The sequence below is a fragment of the Struthio camelus genome, chromosome 1 (genome assembly GCF_040807025.1).
Source record: "Struthio camelus isolate bStrCam1 chromosome 1, bStrCam1.hap1, whole genome shotgun sequence".
Lineage (NCBI taxonomy): Eukaryota > Metazoa > Chordata > Aves > Struthioniformes > Struthionidae > Struthio > Struthio camelus.
Window position 1 is genome coordinate 221238752 of NC_090942.1, and position 19632 is coordinate 221258383.

Here is a 19632-nt window from a genome sequence, read left to right on the forward strand (position 1 = left end):
CAACACTCTTTTTATAAGGCATTTATGCTATTACCCATTCAGGCATTAAATTGAATTAATCCTCTCCCCCAAGGGTACCTTTGGGCATCACGCTGCTGTGCCACATAGAGACACCTGAGCTAGCTGAGATTTCTGAAGCAACATATTTACCCTACTGTGGCACTTCACTCACATACACCCTCTTTCTTCACACCCCGTCCCTGCACGGCCCTTGATAGCTGGAGCCCAGGGCTTGCACTTTAATGGAGGTGCTCTAGCTCACCCTCCTTGAGCAGGAGGGTTGGACCAGGGGGGTCTCCTGCAACCTCAGCTGTTCTGTGTGCAATTTGCAGAAGCTGAGACCGTAGCCCTGAAGGGACCTTTTTTGCTTTTGTGCCTATACCAGTGTAAATCCACCGCCCTCAGTTCGGTTGCTGTGATTTACCCCAGCCTAAGCACCAGCCTGCACTGCCCCAGCATACCTGGGAGTACACGCAGCTCCAAGCACACGATCACATCTGTAGGACAGACATGGAGAACTTCAGAGACTACATATGTCACCGAAGCCTGCAGAGGGGATTTTTGTGGTATTCACAGAATGTTTCATGTGTCAATATGAGAGGAGTGTAATTACCAGCTGAGACACTGCAGGAAACAAGCCAAGGTTGAATGAACGAAATGGAAAATAAAGAGAAGAGCAGAGGACACACACATTTTAAAACTATTACGGAGGTATGTATTCACGTGCTCATGGGAGCTTGGGAATATATAAGAGCTCATGACTGCGAAGGAATGAATTCAAGGACCAGTCTATGGGGAGCATTTTTTTTCTGTGTGACTTCAAACTTCTCTCCGAGCTCGCAGAGTTTTAGTCAGCTGGCATGCAACAGAGGTACGACTTCCCCAAGGAAACTCTTCCTCGGCTTTCGCTGGAAAGGCTGCTGGGAGAGTCCCGGAGACAGAAGGCTGCAAGCAGAGGCGAAACCTCCTCCTCCAGCCACGGAGCAGGTACGTGGAGAACCGGGTGAAACCGGGAGCCTGCTAGAAAGTTGAGCTGGCTGCCTTGTGCCTGCGAGAGGGAACGGGGCTTCGCTGGCTTAGAGCTGCAGCCTTTAAAAATAGCACAGATGAGGAAGGTACTGTATAAATAAAATACACTGTGTTTACGAATGGGCTGCGGAACTGACTAAACGCACTGTGTAAATGGCTCTATCCATATGGCTGTATATTTAATTCATCAGGGACTTGCACTACAGTGATTTAAATCCTTTAAGTTAAGGAGGCACCGGTTAGTTTATAACAACGCTGTTATCATATTCCTTTTTTGTTATTACTCTCTGTGTTAACAGTTGCAGAAGACGGGCAGACGTTTTTTCTTTCTTCGCAGAATTTTAGTCTATTTACGGTGTTACTGAATTACAGAGCTCTGAACCAAGGGTGCTGCAGAAAGATCAGTCCTGTGCACTGATTAAATGCTGCTACCCAAGCTCTCCGACACGGACTCCTAATATAGCCTTGGGCAAATCACACAGTGCCCGTGTAAAATGCACAGAGTACTATTGAGATCATCTGGTCTTCTCACCGTTAAAGCTGTCATTGGACTCTCCTTGCTGGAGTACAAGATGTGAGACAGCAGAGTTATTTTTTTCGACTCTTAAGATCCTGACAGCTTGGATCTCACTTTGGGTAAATGACAACTTGCTGATAGTAGCTGTTTTGCTGAATCTGTACTCTTATCATGAGGAATTAACGTTTTTACAAAATCTGGAAATTATAAAGTTCCAGAAAATCTCATCCTATATAAGAACTAAAGATAATTTTCTAAAAGTAAATCCTGTTATTTTCTTCATAAAAGTGCAAATGTTTCCTTTAAATAAAAGCCAAACTTAAATAACAGTGAAAAATTGATTTTTTTTTATTCAAATGTAATCATTTCAGCTTTAAAATGACATTATTATTCTAAAATACTGAAAATATTTTACTTCCAATAACAAAAATTCATGAACAGCCATCTCTTTTTAAAGCAGGTAGTAACACCTTAGCGAATAGATCAGTGGTTAGCCTTTTACTAACAGAATGATGGATAACTCTCAGGACGGATATTCAGTATCAGTCAAGTCAAATAGATCAGAACTAAAATTCCTCCCTTCATTTTACCTGCTATTGGATCACATAAACTGAATACATCTTTTCTTAAAGACTGAATGCACCTGCAGTTAAGAGAAAAAATTGCGGGTGTAAAAATGAGCGTCTCTGTCTTTGCTATGCGTAGATTAAGCTGATGAGAAAAGGTTCTTAGTTTTTTCCCAGATTTGAATTTGCTCCAGAAGTTTTGTTTTCCAGGGTAAACATTTCATTTAGTTTCATCTTAAAATGCCAATTCATTGCTGGTTTTGTACATTGAGGCATGTTCATTTTCTCATCTGCTGCTGTCCCCTTGCCCAACTGCTCTCTTATAAAGTCTCCAGGGTGACGGACTTTGTGGGATTCTTATTCATTTTCAGTTTCTCTTCTGGAGAAAGGAGTAAAGAAAAGGTGAAGGAAGTTGGGGAACTAGCTAAACTTTATCTTTATTCCTTTGGCCAAGGGGATCGGAAAGGCTAATGTCCTCTGGATCATTTTTTGCTGGGGGTAAACGTCATAGGTTGCCTGGCCTGGTAGAAGTGCATGCAGAGAGGACTGTGTGTGAGAAAGGGAAGGAAGGCAGCAGCTTGAAAAGACAGGAGGAAAGGCCTGATTTGGGTGAAACTGGTGATCCATGAAGTGTAGGTGTCGCAGTTTTGATGTGTGGACTTGACGCTGGAGAGCCACGAGGCTGGGTCTGCTCATGGCAGCGGTCCTGGTGGGTCTGCAAGACTGCACCATGCAGACAGCACCAGCAAATTGAGCCAGAAGAGGGAATTTATGGAGACGTCGTAAGTTCTCAGGAACTGCAGATGTGCCTCCTTCCCAATGGTGCTGGCTGAGGATGGCACGGATTGTTTATTTTTTTTTGATAGGGTTAATATTAATGTTTCCCGGTGGGATGAATCACCAAGGAGCTATTCCAGTCCAAGGGATCAAGACTTGCCCCCCCTCCTGCCCCTGCAGTTCAGACTTATTTCTAAGCAAGGAGGGTTTTTTTTGTTTATTTCTCTCAAGATTTTGATTCATGTGGCTCGACACAGGGCTCAGCCCAAAAGCAGTGCCTTAGAAAGCAGTAACGTTATGGATGGACAGACTCCAAAAGGTCTGGAGGTTCAAGTCACATAATCGTCAATACATATTCTTGTTTGTCTGAAACCCTTGGGAATCTGCAGCAGATGACAGACAGTCTCATGAGAGCCAGCTATTGGGATTTGCTTTTCCTTCCTGCCCCAAGTTGTTGTGGGGAGAGCCTGAGAGCCAGGGCTAGTGGCAGAGGCACCCAGTGCTGCACCTTGTGGTGCAGCCAGATTTGCCTAGAGCTGGCATGAGCTCCACCTGGCTTCAGTAGGAGCCAAGTAAGCAGTGATACCTAGAGAAGACCGCAAGAAAACCAGAAAGGGTCCGATTTCACGGAACTGCAGGTGCTCTGAAAACCCTCTGACATCAGAGGGATGGGAAAGCCCTCACTGCTGCTGGAAATAGGTGAGAGAGCCTGCTTGTCCATCTACCTGATGGATCTAACCTGTCTGACGGGGATGACCCTTGCTCTATAGCCCTGGAAACAAGCACGTGCCGTGCTAATATTTCAATAGCCCTTTACAGTGTAAACTGCTGAGTAGCCCAGTCCAGAAGAGCAAGCATGAAAATGCTGAAAATGAGAAACCAACCAAATGTTTTGGAGCCTTTGAAACTTTTTCCCTTCAGATCCCCTTTGGGAAAGAGCAGAGACGATGAAGAGACCTCTTGCCTTTCCCAGCACAGTTGGTGCATCTCTGAGGTCGCAGTTTCAACGGGGCAAAGTCCTGAGCAGCAGGATGGGCGGACGCCCTTCCCTCCCGCTTTGTCATTTCTTTCTGTCCAGGCTCACCCACGCAGTTCAGTTGGCACGGCTGCTCGGTAGTTCAGTAAATTAGCTCAAGGAACTGATACGGCTTTTTAAAAAAAGCATCACCAACAAAAACCCTGCTATTTTTTCGCCTGTGAATCCAAACTTCCCACTGACCTCACAAAGCAAATTGCTCTGCACATCCAGGTGCAGGAAAACGCGACACTGCAGTCACCCAAGACATTCGCTTCTCTTCATTGTATGCATGATATTTGCATTCCCTATCCAAATCCAAATCAAAACATCCTTTCACCAGAGATATTGTGTTTTTTTTTTTCTTGAAGACCTCAAATATTTGAGGTTTTCCTTGAGAAAACTCCCCACCAAGAGTAGCTGTACATTGCAAGTGATATCACATGCTACTGACGAATTGAAATATAAATTCAAAGCAACCAAAAGGCATTTAAACTTCTGGACTCCACAGCAATCCTGGGGGCCAAGTCCAGCTGCAACATGAGTTTCCTACTTCCACCAAGGGGGTAGCAGATGGAAGGTTGCGTCTAGTGAGCACGCCAAAGCGATTGAGTAAAGAGGCAGTGCTGTGGCCAGCTCCGACCAACGAAAGCTTAAGAACATACGTGCTAGGGGAAGCTGATCAAAACTAGTCTGATGAGAGTCCAGCAAAGGAGAACCTATCCAGATTGTGTTAATATCTCATTGACAAACAGTTCTCTTGAGAGCTAAACATGGATTTTTCTATCCCTTGCACCTCATCATGCCCTCCCCAACCCACATGTACGGCCGCCCCTGCGTAGCATTTACTCCTCGCATGCTCGGGGCGCTTTGAAAAGCAAACAACATGATAAGAGCCTCGCTCTTTGACGTGTTAGTTTAACCACAGGAGAAGTGCATTGCAGCAATTCAGGCTTGCGAGGTTGGGAAACAGCAATGGGGAAATCAGCACAATGGCAGGTTTTCCAGAAGCAAGTCTTGATTAAGTAGGAAAATGAACTAAGGAAACTTGCAATTAGGCAGCTGCTCCAGCCCTAGAGGGCAGCACAAAATAATAAATAAAGAGCTGAACTCACAGGCAATCTGACAGGCATGGCAAAAGTGTCCCTTTTGCAACGGGAATTTTTACTAGTGGGTCTGGTAGCTTGAGCACTGTGTACTCACTGCCAAAAATTAAACATCTCATCCAGACTTTCGGATCGGTCTTTCTTTGTTCATATCAATCTCCCTAATTTCTGCATCACCCCAGAGAAACCCACAAAGGTGCTTTAAGTCAGGTGCATGGAAGCTGATACCGACTCCCCGTCCTTCCATCAGGTTGGTATCGCGCTCTCGGACCAGGAGGGCTGTTACTAAAAAAAAGGGGTTATGTACTCCAGGAAAGATTGCACAGCTGTGAGTTTTCTCCTTATCAACAGCAAATCTGAAACCTTGAATCCCCAAATGCCATTTTTGCAAAGATGCAGATAACGATTTAGGTGGCGGGGTGGGAGGGCTGCAACGCTTCAGGAATGTGACGCACGGACACAAAACCCTAACATAAACACGCCGCCTGCACCGCGCACAGAGTTAAACAATGCAGCCGGCAAAGATAAGTCACATATTCCCCTGAGCAAACCCGGGGCCCGATCCCGCCCATTTCTCTGTCAAAATCCCCTTGTTTCCTGATGCGCGTCTGTCCCGCGCAAGGGTTGCAGGATGTCATACAGTAGCTGGCTTTGTTCAGCGCGCAGCGGTGCCTAGGACCCAGCAAGAGCCCGGAGAGGAATCAGAGGGAAGACAAGCAACATAATTTAAAGCAGACACTGTCCCAAATAAGGTTATTTCCCTCAAAATGCCGTAGTTCGAAAGTTACGAGTAAGCCGCTTTGCATCCTGAATGGGTGAATGGGAAGCTGAAGAGCAGTTTCATCGGCGCCAGGACTGAATCAGTTGTGAAGACCTGGATATGCTTTTTAAAGACATGATAAGCAGTGTATGGGGATGCAAGAAACCCTTGAAACAAGGTAAATGTGAAATGCTCACTCTTTCTAACGGTGAAGGCACTAACACAGAAGCAAAGTGTCTTGTCTGAGGAATTTCTTGGGGAATTTGGTTTGTGTTTTGCGTATTCTTTTTTATTTAACCTCTATCTGGCATAGAATAATTTCACTATAAGTTGTCTAAGCAGCTAACAAAAAATACTTTGGGGGGAAAATTGGAAACTGCTGCTGTTGTTACTTACAAATGTCATCTATTAATTTTTTTCAAATTTAATATTATAAAAGAGATGGAGGGAAATCTTCCTCTAGCATAAGAACTGGACAAACTGAGATTAAATCCTAATTCTACCACGGTTTTCAAATGTGTCTTGTGGCAAATCACTGCTCTTCTCTGCTTGTGCCCTCCCATCTGTTAAGTGGACATAGGGACACTGCCTGGGCACCATACTTTTTCTAAATGATGGAACATTTTACCAGCTTGCTAAGACTCCTTGGTGGTGTCACTGACACCACCTGTATTTTTCAACTGTGAATGGGGCTAGGTAATTTTCCCAAACTGTGGTGGAAAGCTGTGACATTAAACATGATGCAAAGCTCAGTCCTGCTCTGAGAAATGCTGGGATTTTTTATCCTATTTTTCAGTGGGAGCAGACTGGCACCATGAATGAAGCTGCTTCAACTTGGCAGAAGCCTCACAGCAGTAAAAGCTCCTTTAGGTTGAGTTATTGCTTTTGCTGCTCCCAGACTGGTTTTGAAAGTCATGGCTAGAGCCATCAGTCCCAACGCAAACAGACAGCTGCTGTGCTCAGCAGGCTTCTTTGCCCTGTCTAGTGTTTGCTCCTTCCTGATATGGGACCAAGCACCGTACCATGCCCCGTGCTGGGATGCACCTCTAATGTGAGGACCTCTGACAGCAAAGGGTCCATGATGCTAAACCACAACATGTCAAAGGGTTGCACTGGGCAAAGGTGGCAGGTGGCTGAGACCTGCCAGAAGGGGAGAGAGGAGGGGGACATGGTGCTGGACACACAAGATCTTGCTGACCAGGGTGCAGAGTCAAGAGAGTCTTCCGGAGAAAATCTAAGCAAGAAAAGCTCCTCAGCTGGGTAGCTAAGCTGAAAAATGACCTTGGGAAGGGATTCTCCAAATTCGAGGATGTAGCGCCATACCACGAGGAGTGGCTTACCCTTCTCTGGACTGAGTCTATGTGGTCTAATATTTTGAGGAAGAAACCATCAGGTTCCAGTACTTTGGGGCTCCAGGGTGACAGTCATCCTAACAATGCCCTGAGGGACAGATTCCTAGCTTGCTATGGAGCTGCCTTACACAGCAAGCCATTAAGTCATGCTCTTGGTTGGAAACATATCAGTTTCCTTGTTACTTTATGAATTTATGAAGTTTCAAAGCATGTTAAGACCCTGGATTGTGCCAAGGTTATTATTTAAGAAACAAAGGGGCCATTTTTTGCACTGGTAGTGTGACAGAGTAGACCGCGGACAGCATGGGGGACACGCTCTCTGTTAGGGCGGTGCCCTGTTGTGAGTAAAATCCATGGAGAATTTGTCATATTATTGCACTGCATTTAAACAGAAACAATTTCCTTTTGAGTGTTCTGAGTAACGCCTTCACAACTGCACATCATCAGTATGTTTGTCTTTTCTCTCAGTTCTAGCAAACTAATGATAAAAGTCATCCTCTCCTCCACCCCCTGGACAAATTTCCTTGCTCAGAGTCCACAAGCACCCACTTCCTGTAGGCCTCAGGAGTGTGTAACAGAGGGGGAACACCAAAGACATCATAGACGGTGCTACCAGCAGTTCCTCCCTCCACAAGAAGATTTTTGGAGCACTTTGCAAACAATAATTAAAAGGCTTGAGAATTAGCATATTCAGGCTGGGTTTGGAGAGGAGGAAACAGATTTTCATCATGCTGTTGAGTCTTGAGGAAAAACTCACAACCTGCCAGATCTTGGGGTCCCAGATCATCACCCATTACAGTTTTTTTCCCTCAAATGGAAGGAATATGGAGTCTAAAAATAGAGCAGCTGTGTCCTAAACTTGCCCAGTACTTTTCCTAGTGTACATCACTTATGTCAGGCTGGGAGGAGGAGGGAGGTGTGTTGCTTCACTCAGAAGTCTACAGAAACGCATCAAACTATGTCACGGTGTGGGGACTTCAAGGGAAAGCAACAGAGGGTGTGAGCAGTCTGCTCGAAAGCACCTGGTTTGTGTCTCCTGGCAGAAATGGATGTCCCAGGATGTCACGGAGGTGAGCTGGGGGAGCCCCATGGAGACCTCACCCTCGGGTGAACCTGTTCAGCAATTGCCATGCTCTGTGGAAGCGCAGAGCTTCAGATGCATCCCTCAGGCAGTGACTAAGCGGAGGGATCTCCATCAGCTGGGAACGATTCCATCTTTTCTCTTTTGCTTCCAGCCTCGTGATGCTCTGTGGGTGGAAGCCGCTGAGTAATGATACGTTGACGCTGTCTTTTGGAGGCACATGCAAGTGAGATTGGCTTTGGAGCTAGCTGGATGCAGGCTTGCTCCCGGAAAGTCTCAGGAGCTGTGCTAATTAAGCACTGCTGAATGTTCTCCTGTTGAGAGCTAGCATGTGTCTCACCGGCTCGGGATGTGGGCTGGACCGACTCAGATCCGCCTGCAAGAGGCCAAACAAACACAGGCAGAAGTCAGCATGTTTGTAACAGAAGCTGTAATACACAAGTGATCCCTGGAGCTTGTGTCAGCGGTGCTCGTGATAAGGGAACATCCACAGCTTTGATAAAATCTATTCGCTTTAAGTGAGGTACAGTCCCCCGCGCCTGTGATTTCCCCATCTGTAAAACAGAACTGATAGCCCTTCGCCAGGGTGCTGCCTGCAAGTCTGAACTCCCTCTATTTGATCACTGCAGCCTGAAGGCTTCACCCTCCCCAGCTGCACAGGGCTGTGCTTTGTATATCTTAAACTTTATATTGCTAAATGTTCCCCTCTCTGAGAATCATTTGTTAAAAGGTTAATGACCCTTCAAGAGCTTTGGGGCTGCAACTGAGTGGTTTGAACTACTTGTTTGCTGGTGAACAGCCTACTTGAGAGAGACGCACACAGACCCCTCTCCTCCTGAAAAACTCCTTCCATTATTTTTTCTGAGTTACCTGTTGTGACACTGAAGTCTCATGCTTGGACTCAGAGATCCCATTAGCGTCCACCTAGACACGTGCATTCTTGAAGAATGGATGCTTTCCCTTTCCCTTCTTAGCATTTTTCTCTCACTGCTCAGCAACAGGCCTACCAGTGCTGACTGCTCTTTTTGCAGCTATTTCTATGCTCTTCTCTCGAGTGCTTTCCAAAGAGTTAAACTCTCTGATGAATCCTTCATTTCAAACAAATCCATTCCATTTAGTATCTGTGCTCTTTCTAAGGCATCCGCTTTCAAATCTGTTTAAAAGTCTGCCCATACCTGGGTTGTATAAAATGGAAAATAAGATTTGAACAAAAAGTTCTCAGTCCATTATTTAAGCTGTTTATATTAGCCCATCAAATCTGGATGTGCTAGGACTAATGAGCATGTAAAAACTTTGATGCTTTGTGATGAGAGGAGTGGAAACTTGTGGAAACTGTTCCCAGCATTTGTTACTTCTTAGTGACACCCAGTCCCTTCGGCCGGGACTCGGCAACCCAAAGTACTAGTTAAAAGTACCTGAGCTGCCTCTATATATAGAGAGAGAGGTGGCTCTGGAAGGCAACCCTCCCTTCGATGATTGTCTTCCTCCATGCTGCCAGGCAACACTGCTCAGCTTGGGTGCGTGGAGTTAGGTGGGTGACCTGGGTACCATCCAGGTAGCAGCTCAAATCACACTAGGGAAATCCCGTGAAATGCCTTGGACCTTCCTTTCAAGTCCTCATATAAATCTCTCTTTTCCTCACTAGGCTTGAAGGTATGTTGATGGGTTAATTTTGTTGCACTGGATACATGCCTCTCCGTGCTAGAAGATGTTCTGGCGCCAGCTTTTGCATGCCTGCGCGAGCTGACCGCTGTGTTGAATTTGCAGTCTAACCATGATCACTTTCCCCCGCAGAACCATGAAACTGTACGTCATCTTCTTCCTGGCAGTGGTGAACAGAGGGATCTCCAACCATCGGCCCATGGAGGGGACATCCTGTGAAGTGGTAAGTGTATCTCCCTGCACAGGCCCCTTCCGAACCCGGACGAGGTGGCGATCCCCCCGTTACGGGCGCTACAGCAATAACTGAATAACTTTCTGCGAAGGGAAGCCCAAGGTGCCCCCCAAGACTAACCTCTCCTGGGATGCAGAGGTGGGCTTTGCTAGGCTAATGGATGCTCTGCAAACTGTTCCCAAGCAGCATCTGTTCCTTGCCATAGCAACAGCATGTAAAGGGTGGCAAAACGGAAGGATTATTGTCTCCATTTTTTCTGAGGGGGAAGTAGTTGACAGAAATATGACCTGATTTCCCCGAGACTGTACAGAGGATCTGTAACGGAGACAGAAAAAGAACTTAGACCTGAATTCTACTTCTTTATATTAGGCCTAAGTCACATTGTAATCTCAATAAAGCATCTCCTGTGAAATACGTCCATATCAGTCCTCCTTTTGTAACAACACTGAGTCTGATCTCCTCTGCCCTGATACTGCATTGCTTCCAGTGGAGTTGTTCCTAATTTCAGCTGGGGGTGAGAAAAGTGACAAAGCCTCTGGCTCCCACGCAGAATTTGCCCCTTGAAGTTTTGCAAGCGCCTGCTACGGTATTGTAAGTGTTCTTCACACTCGATTTTCTCTTTGCTCACTCCCTTCCCTATCCCAGTGCTGCAGACAGTAACAGGCCATTTAAAAACACTAAACTATTTTGTTGAATGTTGAAGCTGTTCAGCACAAATCCCCAAGAATTTCCAAAATAGGGAAAAAAAATAATTTGCTAGCTGTACAAATCTCCCTTATGGGACTCATTCCATTCCTGCCCACCCTGCTGTATTACTGCACTTCCTGAATTCCAGAGAAATTAAGACCTAGTATATATAAAAAGATCTTGGGAAGGTGACTGGGTAGCTCAGTTCATTGGCTGGCCAGGGAAGACTGATGAAACCACTGTAAACATGACAGTTTGGGTCCCATGTATCACAGTCACATGAACTCAGGGTGAGACACGCAGAAATCCAAGGAGATTTGCCCCGTCCCATTTCTTGATGGGTCACAGATCGGGCTGAGCCTTGAGAAGTAAACATTTGCTTGTTTCCACAACTCCACTGTAAACTGCTTTCGGCAGGCCAACTGCGCAGGCCAAAAACCCAACGCAATGAAGCCGGGATAAATTCAGTACTGACGGAAAACGCTCTGTAGTCAGCGGCTGGGATTCTCATCTGGTATAAATTAATAGCTCAGCATTGCTAATTTCAATGGCGCTTTACTAGACCTCATTTTCTGAGCACTTGGTCCAACGAAAGTAGGAGGGTATAAATCCAAACACGTTTCCGCTCTGCTTATAGAAAGAGAGAGCTACTGAGTTAGCTGACAAGCCCACTGGGAGTCCCTGTTATTTCACGGTGTGATTTTTCATCACAGTCTCACTGTTTTACATGTTACTTTCCCTGTGGTGACACCTTTAAAGTGGCAAAAGATCAGAAATGGAAACTTTCATTCCAGATCTTCTGGAGGTGAATGAGTCAGAAACCTGTACCCTTCTCTGACTCACCACTGGCGTTCGTTTTGTTCAACCAAAGCCTTGTCAAAGAGGTTTTAGTAAATAAACAATCCAAATCACAACCCTGCCACGGGAGTGAGCTGCACTGATTTAACAAGTTATTACACATCTGCTGAGCCAAGATAACTGTCAGCAATCTACCCATTTCCTAGAGAATAAGGCACAGCTTAAATGTCAAGGAAAGAGGTTCAACCCAGCTCACTTTACTTTGCAAGGACAGAGGTTCCCTCTAGTTCATATATTCCCTCCCAGAGTAAGGTGTTTCTACAAGTTCCTCTTACCTGCCAAGGAAGGAGTTTCCAAACGCTTCATATAAGAGAAGAGGTTTTGGTTAACTGTACGTTACCTTGCATGATTGAGATAGCGCAAGAATGCATAACCAGCCACCACAGGTTAGCCAATACATGGCACCTTGGTAAACTGCTATGGTTTGGTTATGTAGTTGAGCTTCTCTACCTGTGAAATTCTTTTGGAGAAAAGACATAAACTCCTAGCAAGTGCAAGTCAGCGCCAAGTGGCTCTATTCCAAATTCTGTGGTTCAAACAATCACAAACTGATACGGGAGAACGAGGCAGAAGCTTGGATCCAGCTGCTTCGTTTGCGGGGCTCTTACTCAGGTGGACGACAACATCCACCCAGTGCTGAGCCACGAAGCCGGGGCTGGAAACGGTCCTCAGCTTTAGGGTCGTGGGGCCAGTTTTTAGGGCAGCACCTGACTGGAACCAGACACCGGATGGGCCAGCGCTCTCCACCCTACAGTGTCTCCTGCCAATGGGCTTTAAACGAACAGGTGGCAGCACTGGCAGAGCTGATGAAGTGGGAACACGAGACAGACAAAAACCTCTTTTCTAGCCCCAGGCTGCCAACCCACTGGGCTACCGGGGGAGGAAAGGCGATACGCACACGCAAACAGATGCTGTTCACTCTGTCCCATGGAGATGTGCTTCATCTTTTCTTCCTGGTGTTGATGAGAACAAAATTAATGCAGTCTGAGCCCCAGGGGAGAAAACACAGTGCAGAACTGACAAGATAAGAAACGCAGCAAGGATCAAAATAGTTAGTGAAAAGGAATGAAAGTCAGAAAAATGGGAGGGGAAATGTTATAGAAGCAAATGGCACACAGTGTGGGGTATGGATTTTATCCATCCTTTTACCACTTGGAGGGTTCAGCGCACGCAGAGTAAAGGCCCAATTCTGCCTAGGAACTAGGCAGAACTAGGAGAACTAGGACTGACCTCACCCTCAGGGACATCAGTGGAAACCAGCTGCCTGATGTCGATGGGATTTGAATCAGGCCTTGGCTACGGTGCTGAGCACCCAGGGGGAGCAGAGGGTGCTCAACACTTGTTGAGCTCTGGCTCAAAGTGTGGGAAGAAATTTGTCGTTCTGTCTTGGGCTGCAAAACTGCTGCTCCTGCTTTGCTCCAGATTTTTGCAACTTTCTGACTTCTCCCTCTTCCTCAAACTGAACAAAATGAGACTTCCTCCCTATTCTTTGGGCCTCTGGGCTTAACTCAACTTTTTCCCCCTTTTAGCGCAAGACGAGTAACTCTACAGTGGCCTTGCAGGAAAGAACTAATGGCTACGGGGAGCGAGAATATTCCCATCTCTCTTTTTTCTAATTCATTTAGCTGGGGGAGATCTCAGTGGACGGGAGGTAAAAAGGGAAGGGGGGCTCAGATTTTAATAGGCTGTTTATCTGGGATCAAGATGTATCATAGGAAGGACAGCAGAGCAGCCTGTCTATACCCAGAGCTTGGATATGCTGTTACATTTCTCTAGTGCATTTATGCACAGTTTCCAAAACTCACATGATGCAAAAGAGATTCACGAAATGCTGGCTATTACCCTACTTCTCCTAAACAGACCTGCCAGTTCATCCACCTAGAGGTTTGCATGAAACAGATGTTTGGGGGACAGGATTTTTTTTTTTTTTTTCAAGTCAGAAAAATTAATACAAAGCTTTACGTCATGGAATCTGAGTTCTGTTTCTCAACAGAAGTTAAGATTCAACAGACCTTTTCTTTCTTTTCTTTCTGATCTTTCTATAAACAGTACATGACCCGGTCACCCATATACATTCGTAACGAGAGTTTTCCTTCAGTAAATTAAATGCTGCCTAAGCCTTTTGCATTCCACTTCCTCCTGCTGTTATATGTTCTCCTTAACAACAAAATACAGCTTGACATTTATGCAAGGGTGATTATCTTGATGTTTCCAATGTTCCTTAGGAGCATAACTCCAAATTCTGCTCTGGACACAGATTCAGTCCTAGCTGCAACAAATCCTCCGACTTGCATCTAGGAGATGAATTTGACTTTAACACTTGAGTTCTTCTCTACCCTGCTGCCAAAAAGTGACCTCAAAGGGCATGATCCTCCCATTGCACATCACAGCATTTTCCCCCTCAAAACGTGGCTTTAGATGATCTGTCTTCTCCCTGCTGTATCCCAAGGGTCTTGTATGGACAGCTGCACAAGGTATGTTTCCCATGCCAGGAGAAGGGAATTGTTGCCTTTGGAGAAGGATGAGTATGGATGGGAAAAACTGGATAAGTTTAGACGTTTGCATCAGAAGTGTTTGAGTAGTTGAAGGAATCATTTGATTAAAAATGCATTGCTTAACTAAGCCATGGCTAAAGGAAGACGTGATCACAAATACCTGAGAGATGTGACTAACAAGGAGAGAGGGTGTGTTCCATAGGATCCTTAGATGTTTCTCCATGGTTTGCTTTGGGAGCTACCCTATCAACAGAGAGGAGCTCTTTAAATGCCACTTACCATTGCAAGTAAAAATTGCAAAATCTAGTGCAGTGTTTTAGGGTGAAGTTGAGAAAATATAAACATCACAATAAAAGTGAGGAAACAATGTTTGACTGCAATGGAAGAAGGGGAAACATCTTCACTTGGGTCTTTTAAAATGATCCTGAGAAAAAGGTTAAAAAAAAAAAGGACAACCTTCTCAGGTTCAGCTGCTGAAGGTTAGGCTAGGTGATCTCTTTAGAGAGTTTCTTTTCAGATCTAATTTTAGATACTAGATCTCTATAATCTACTGATCCAGTTCTCCTCTCAGGTGGGTTTATTTATATAGGAGAGATCACAGACAAAGTTATAGCAGGTATCCCACGCTGAAGAACCCCTCTACTAGTCTAAGTCAGAAGAGTCTTTAAAATGAAATGAGTACAAACTGTTAGTTGCAAAGAAGTGTTAGGACTGTTGTGCTTGCTGTCTGAACGCTTAAAGAAAACAATATGACGACCAATGTTTCAGAAGAAGAATGTGAATGGGTGCTGAATGTTATTTTAAATTTCATCCAACGCTATTGTTCATTTCTCAGGTGACAACCCCTTTTCTCTCTTTTTCTGGCAGGCAAACATGCAGGCATTTTGCCACAGCAAAGACCTTCACCAAATCCCTCATGAGCTCCATCTGAATGTAAACAAAATAGATCTGTCCGGAAACCTGATTCAAAGTATCCCTGAAATACCGTTATCATTTTATATTTCCCTCCAGTGCCTGGATTTAAGCTCTAACCAGATAAGCTTCATCAAGCCCGGAGTCTTTGCACACATGACGATGTTGCGGGAAATAAATTTAGCCAACAACCATTTATATGAGTTTGCTCAGAATGGGACAGAGGGGATTGGACTTTTACCCAAGGTGGAAATATTGGACTTGTCCCACAACAGTCTCTACAACGGGATGGCTGAGTATTTCATTAAAGAAGCTCCAGCACTGCGGTATCTTTCCTTGGCAGACAACAGTATTATAATGATATCACAGAAGATGTTTCAGGGATCTCCCAGTCTTCTGGAGATAGATCTCCAGAGTAACATCATCATGGAAATAGAAGAAGGTGCTTTTGAGACTCTAGCGAACCTTTCCAAACTCAATCTCTCCATGAATTCGATTACTTGCATCTCTGATTTCAACCTCAGGCAGTTGGAGGTACTTGACCTTAGCAGGAACAGCATTGAGACCTTCCATACCACAAAGTCAGAGGACGAGTATAGCTTAAGATGCTTGGATCTGAGTGAAAACAAACTGCAGGCCTTCCCAGTCTTCCCGCAAGTGAACAAGCTGGTAACTCTGAATTTATCAAAGAATTTAATTCAGCTCACTACCGAATCCCCTCATAATAAAATGGACTATATGGAGAAAGACTGGCTAGATGCATCTTTTCATCTTCTTGATCAGAAGCAAAGCAGAAATAAAAGTTCTCTTTATTTATCTCAACTCGTATATTTAGACTTAAGTTATAATGAAATCAAATCTATTCCAAATGAGTTCTTTGAATCAATGTTGTCCCTTCACACCCTTAATCTCAGTAAAAACTGTCTCCAGACTTTTGCAGTAACTTATGACAGCACATTGATCTCCCTAGCCATCCTTGACTTGAGCTACAACGCTTTGCAGAACCTTTTCCTCGATGCTGGCACATTGTCAAATTTGAAGGAGCTCTATATTCAAAACAACCATCTTCAGACCCTGCAGGTGGATATCTTTTCACGTCTTCCTAGCCTCAAACTGCTTAATCTACAGAGCAATAATATCAGCCTTTGCAGCATGTACTCAGGACTGGCTAAGCAAAGACTCGCTGGAGAGGAAAGTGGCTGTGTATCATTTGTTGATTCTCCTGCTCTGCAGTACTTGTACCTAGCTGACAATATGTTGACCATCCTACCAGCATACACTTTCTATAAGACTTCCCTGATTGTCTTGGATCTCTCCATGAATCCAGGACTGAAAATAGAAGTTAAAGCGCTATCAGGACTGGAAAGGTCACTAGAATATTTGTATTTACATGGCAATAGCCTGATAGAATTAAATATTGACTTGCCTTGTTTTAGTCACCTTAAACATTTAAATCTCTCTGAAAATCAGCTGAATTGGCTCCCTACATGGGGTAGTGACTCTCCCCTGGAAATTCTGGACCTACGGAATAACAGGTTTAGCGCGCTACAGAGCAGCAATATTTTAGCATTAGAAAATTCTCTTAAGAACTTGTATCTCACTGGGAACCCACTCAATTGTTGTGGAAATATCTGGCTATCATCAATGATCCAGAACAAAAATGTCCAGATCCTCAATGTAGAGCACTTAACATGCCAGTACACTCAGAACTTCGGGTACCAGGAAGAAATGCACATTGGGAACATTAGACCAGAAGACTGTGAGAAAGAGGATCTAAAGAAAATCAACTTTCTGATTATATTAACGTTTGTTTTGGTGTTATCCGTGATCATCATTGGAGTGGGTTCATTTTTTTGCTTCCGCAGGCAGAACTTTAGCCATCAGTTTAAAGCATAGCACACACAATGCCTTGACAACTGAAGAAATCAGGTGCTACACTGCAAGTGTGTAGAAATGAAGGGTAAAAATATTGTCTTTGATTTTTAACTGTGGATTTTAAGACCATTTCAAAACTCCCCTGAACTGCACCACTATAGTGCTCTAGCTTGTGGGGAATGAATGGAGAATTTGTCATATTTTGCACTTACTTCATTCACGAGCAGATCTATCTAAAAAGTTTATACAGCAGTAGCAGAGACCCCTGTAAAGCTCTGCTGTTGTAAGGGATGAGTAATTTAAATCTGACAAAAAAAAAAAAAAAAGAAAAAAAAACTTTGAGGTCTTGAAACTTTTCATTAAACTCAGAGATAACTTTGCTGATGTCATCTGCATAGAAAGAATTTTTATAAATGGAGCATGTTAACTGAATCACCTTTTTATGACGGTCATTAGGGTAGTTGACATCAGCCAGGTGGGGTAGCTTCATGAAGCTTCACAAAACGATGCATCTCCATGAGGTATTTCACTTTGGCCTGAACTTTGCTTTTTCCTTAGCGGTTAAAAAAAAAACAGTTCCTAACCCTTCTTAAGCTGAAATCATACAAACCAACACCAGTGCGGATCAAAATATGATCACGCACTCTTTGAATTTGGTTGCAAATCTCTCGTGAGTTCCAAAGCAAAAACAGTGTAGCTAAACAAGGAAACCACATTTCATGCTAGTCTGTTGTGTTCATGACTGCCATTTAGAAATTCCACAGCTGTCCGTGGGAACCAAAGACTTTAATTGTAGGAGATTCTCTTTGGATATCTCCTTTTACTTGCAGGACATCGATCCAGCCACTGGGACAAGACACCAGAGAGAGAAGTGACCAGATACACCCATCTTGTCACCTACACCTGAATACCTACGAGCAATGCAACAGAAATCTCAGGTGTGAAACAGCTGCACTCTGCATTACCCACAGATCTGCTCTGCTGCCCAGATCTACGTTACCCAGATCTGCTCTGAAGATGAAAGTTCCACAGTTCGACTCAAAGAATATAAATTTCACCCTTGCGTGCAATACATATTTAACTGGGTTTAATGTGAAGAAATTCATCTCTTGGGTGAACACTTTAAAAAAAAATCTTAGAGAATGAATTTCAACCAGCTAATGTTGGACTGACATGTTTATATTTCTAAGGAAGACCGTTGGGAACTCACTGCATATGACTGCATTTCAATGCAAAAATATATATATATCTAAGTTTAAAGGTCACAGGAGGTTAGACAGCAAGAAGGTGTTTTAAAGATATGAGGGTGAAAAAAATGTAAAGGGAACCTACTTCCAGGCCATTATTCAGATTACAGGTTCACTGTCTCTATCCAAAAAGAGACTATGGTCAAGAGGACTGATTGCATGAAAAGTTATGTAATCCCTCGTTCTGTGATGGGTTTAACACGGCCAACCCATTACATTACTAAAAGCAGACTGTTATGTTATGCCCTGTACTCTGATAGCAGATTCACACTTTTGGAGTGAAAATAAACTCAGTAACACCTGACCTGATCATACAGGGGTCCAGTGGCTTCCAAAAGAGCTGTATCAGGGTTTCTGTTAATGCCAGGAACTGTATGTTATGGCACTAAAGAGAAACAGAGGTCTAACCAAAACCTATCCAGGTAATTAACTCAGAATCAGATTGCTGCTCCACTTCCATTTCTTCCAGCTAGTGAATGTCAAAATTAACACACTACAAAAGAATGTATAGTTCTATTTTTAAAGCAGTTATGTAAGAAACTGGCTGGTAGTTTTCATTGTGGGATTTTGTACAATAAAAACACCTTCAAGATTTTGTAAAATACACAGAGATGTGAATATATTAAAGCACCAGCTTGGAATACTCCACAGATGAAAAGCCATGTCTTCCTATTTCTTCTATGGCGTTCAGACTTCACCTTAGGCTTTCTTTTCTTTTTTTTTTTTTAATCTTCTAGTCCATATTTAAGAGTGCAACTAGTGAATATCAAGGAAGTCAAATGAAGATTGAGGCAAGGGGTGTCGGAGTAATTCACTTGTGTTGAGAGTTAGCAGCAATAGGGCCTGATCTGACATCTACTAAAGCCAACACTACGCTTTGGTTCAAACTCATGTTCTTTCAGGAGAAAGTCTGCACAAGCAGCTATCCAGGGTTTAGTTGAAAGTCCAGTGCCGAAGTCAATGAGCTTTTTCTTGGTGTGAAAGTAAGCAGATCCGCACATCCAAGCACAGGCTGATTTAGCCACACATTGAGTTCGTGCATCTTGTGTCGAACACGGCAAGATTATATCTCATCAACCAGTATTAGCTTGGCTGCCACGACTGGAATTAGTTAATAACCTGATGACAGAGCCAAACCCATTTAATTAACAGTTTTAACACTGCTTTTGTTTGGCTCTACCGAAAGAATAAAAAGGAAGTGCTTGCTATTACTAGACATCTGAGACTAATTAAACTCACACTGACTTCCATGGGAGCAAAAACAGATTTCTCGAGGAATAAGCCCCAGGAGTAACGTGCAGCGTGGTTCACTTGGATTTCTCTGCTAGCAGCATAAGCAATAGAGAAGTGACATGAGCCCACTCTGGCCTATTGCCTTATTGTAGATGGGATGAGGAACGTGAGGGAGAGCAAAGGGAAAGGAAGTACGAATAAAGGACCAAAGAAGGGGGAAAGAGGGAG

General features: G+C 44.1%; 1 protein-coding gene across 3 annotated transcripts; it reads left to right on the top strand.

The window, feature by feature from the left end:
• The first annotated feature begins 856 nt into the window (after nucleotides 1-856).
• Nucleotides 857-18825, top strand: LRRC32 (leucine rich repeat containing 32). Of its 3 annotated transcripts, none has more exons than XM_009688308.2 (3): nucleotides 857-987; nucleotides 9998-10088; nucleotides 15005-18819. In XM_009688308.2, the coding sequence occupies exons 2-3, from the start codon at nucleotides 10002-10004 to the stop codon at nucleotides 16943-16945; spliced, it is 2028 nt and encodes a 675-aa protein (XP_009686603.2). In that variant the 5' UTR covers nucleotides 857-987; nucleotides 9998-10001; the 3' UTR covers nucleotides 16946-18819. The 3 variants fall into 3 exon arrangements, with proteins under 3 accessions (XP_009686603.2, XP_009686602.2, XP_009686605.2); XM_009688307.2 differs by lacking the exon at nucleotides 857-987 and adding an exon at nucleotides 5479-5948 and having other exon boundaries at nucleotides 15005-18825; XM_009688310.2 differs by lacking the exon at nucleotides 857-987 and adding an exon at nucleotides 5479-5948 and having other exon boundaries at nucleotides 15149-18819.
• Nucleotides 18826-19632: the final 807 nt, after the last annotated feature.

Bases quoted from the DNA above. Each gene is read 5' to 3' on its own strand.
- LRRC32 (XM_009688307.2), top strand. From the start codon at position 5,920: ATGGGGATGCAAGAAACCCTTGAAACAAG. The intron at 5,949-9,997 runs GTAAATGTGAAA...TTTCCCCCGCAG, and splicing joins CAAGAAACCCTTGAAACAAG to AACCATGAAACTGTACGTCA. The intron at 10,089-15,004 runs GTAAGTGTATCT...TTTTTCTGGCAG, and splicing joins AGGGGACATCCTGTGAAGTG to GCAAACATGCAGGCATTTTG.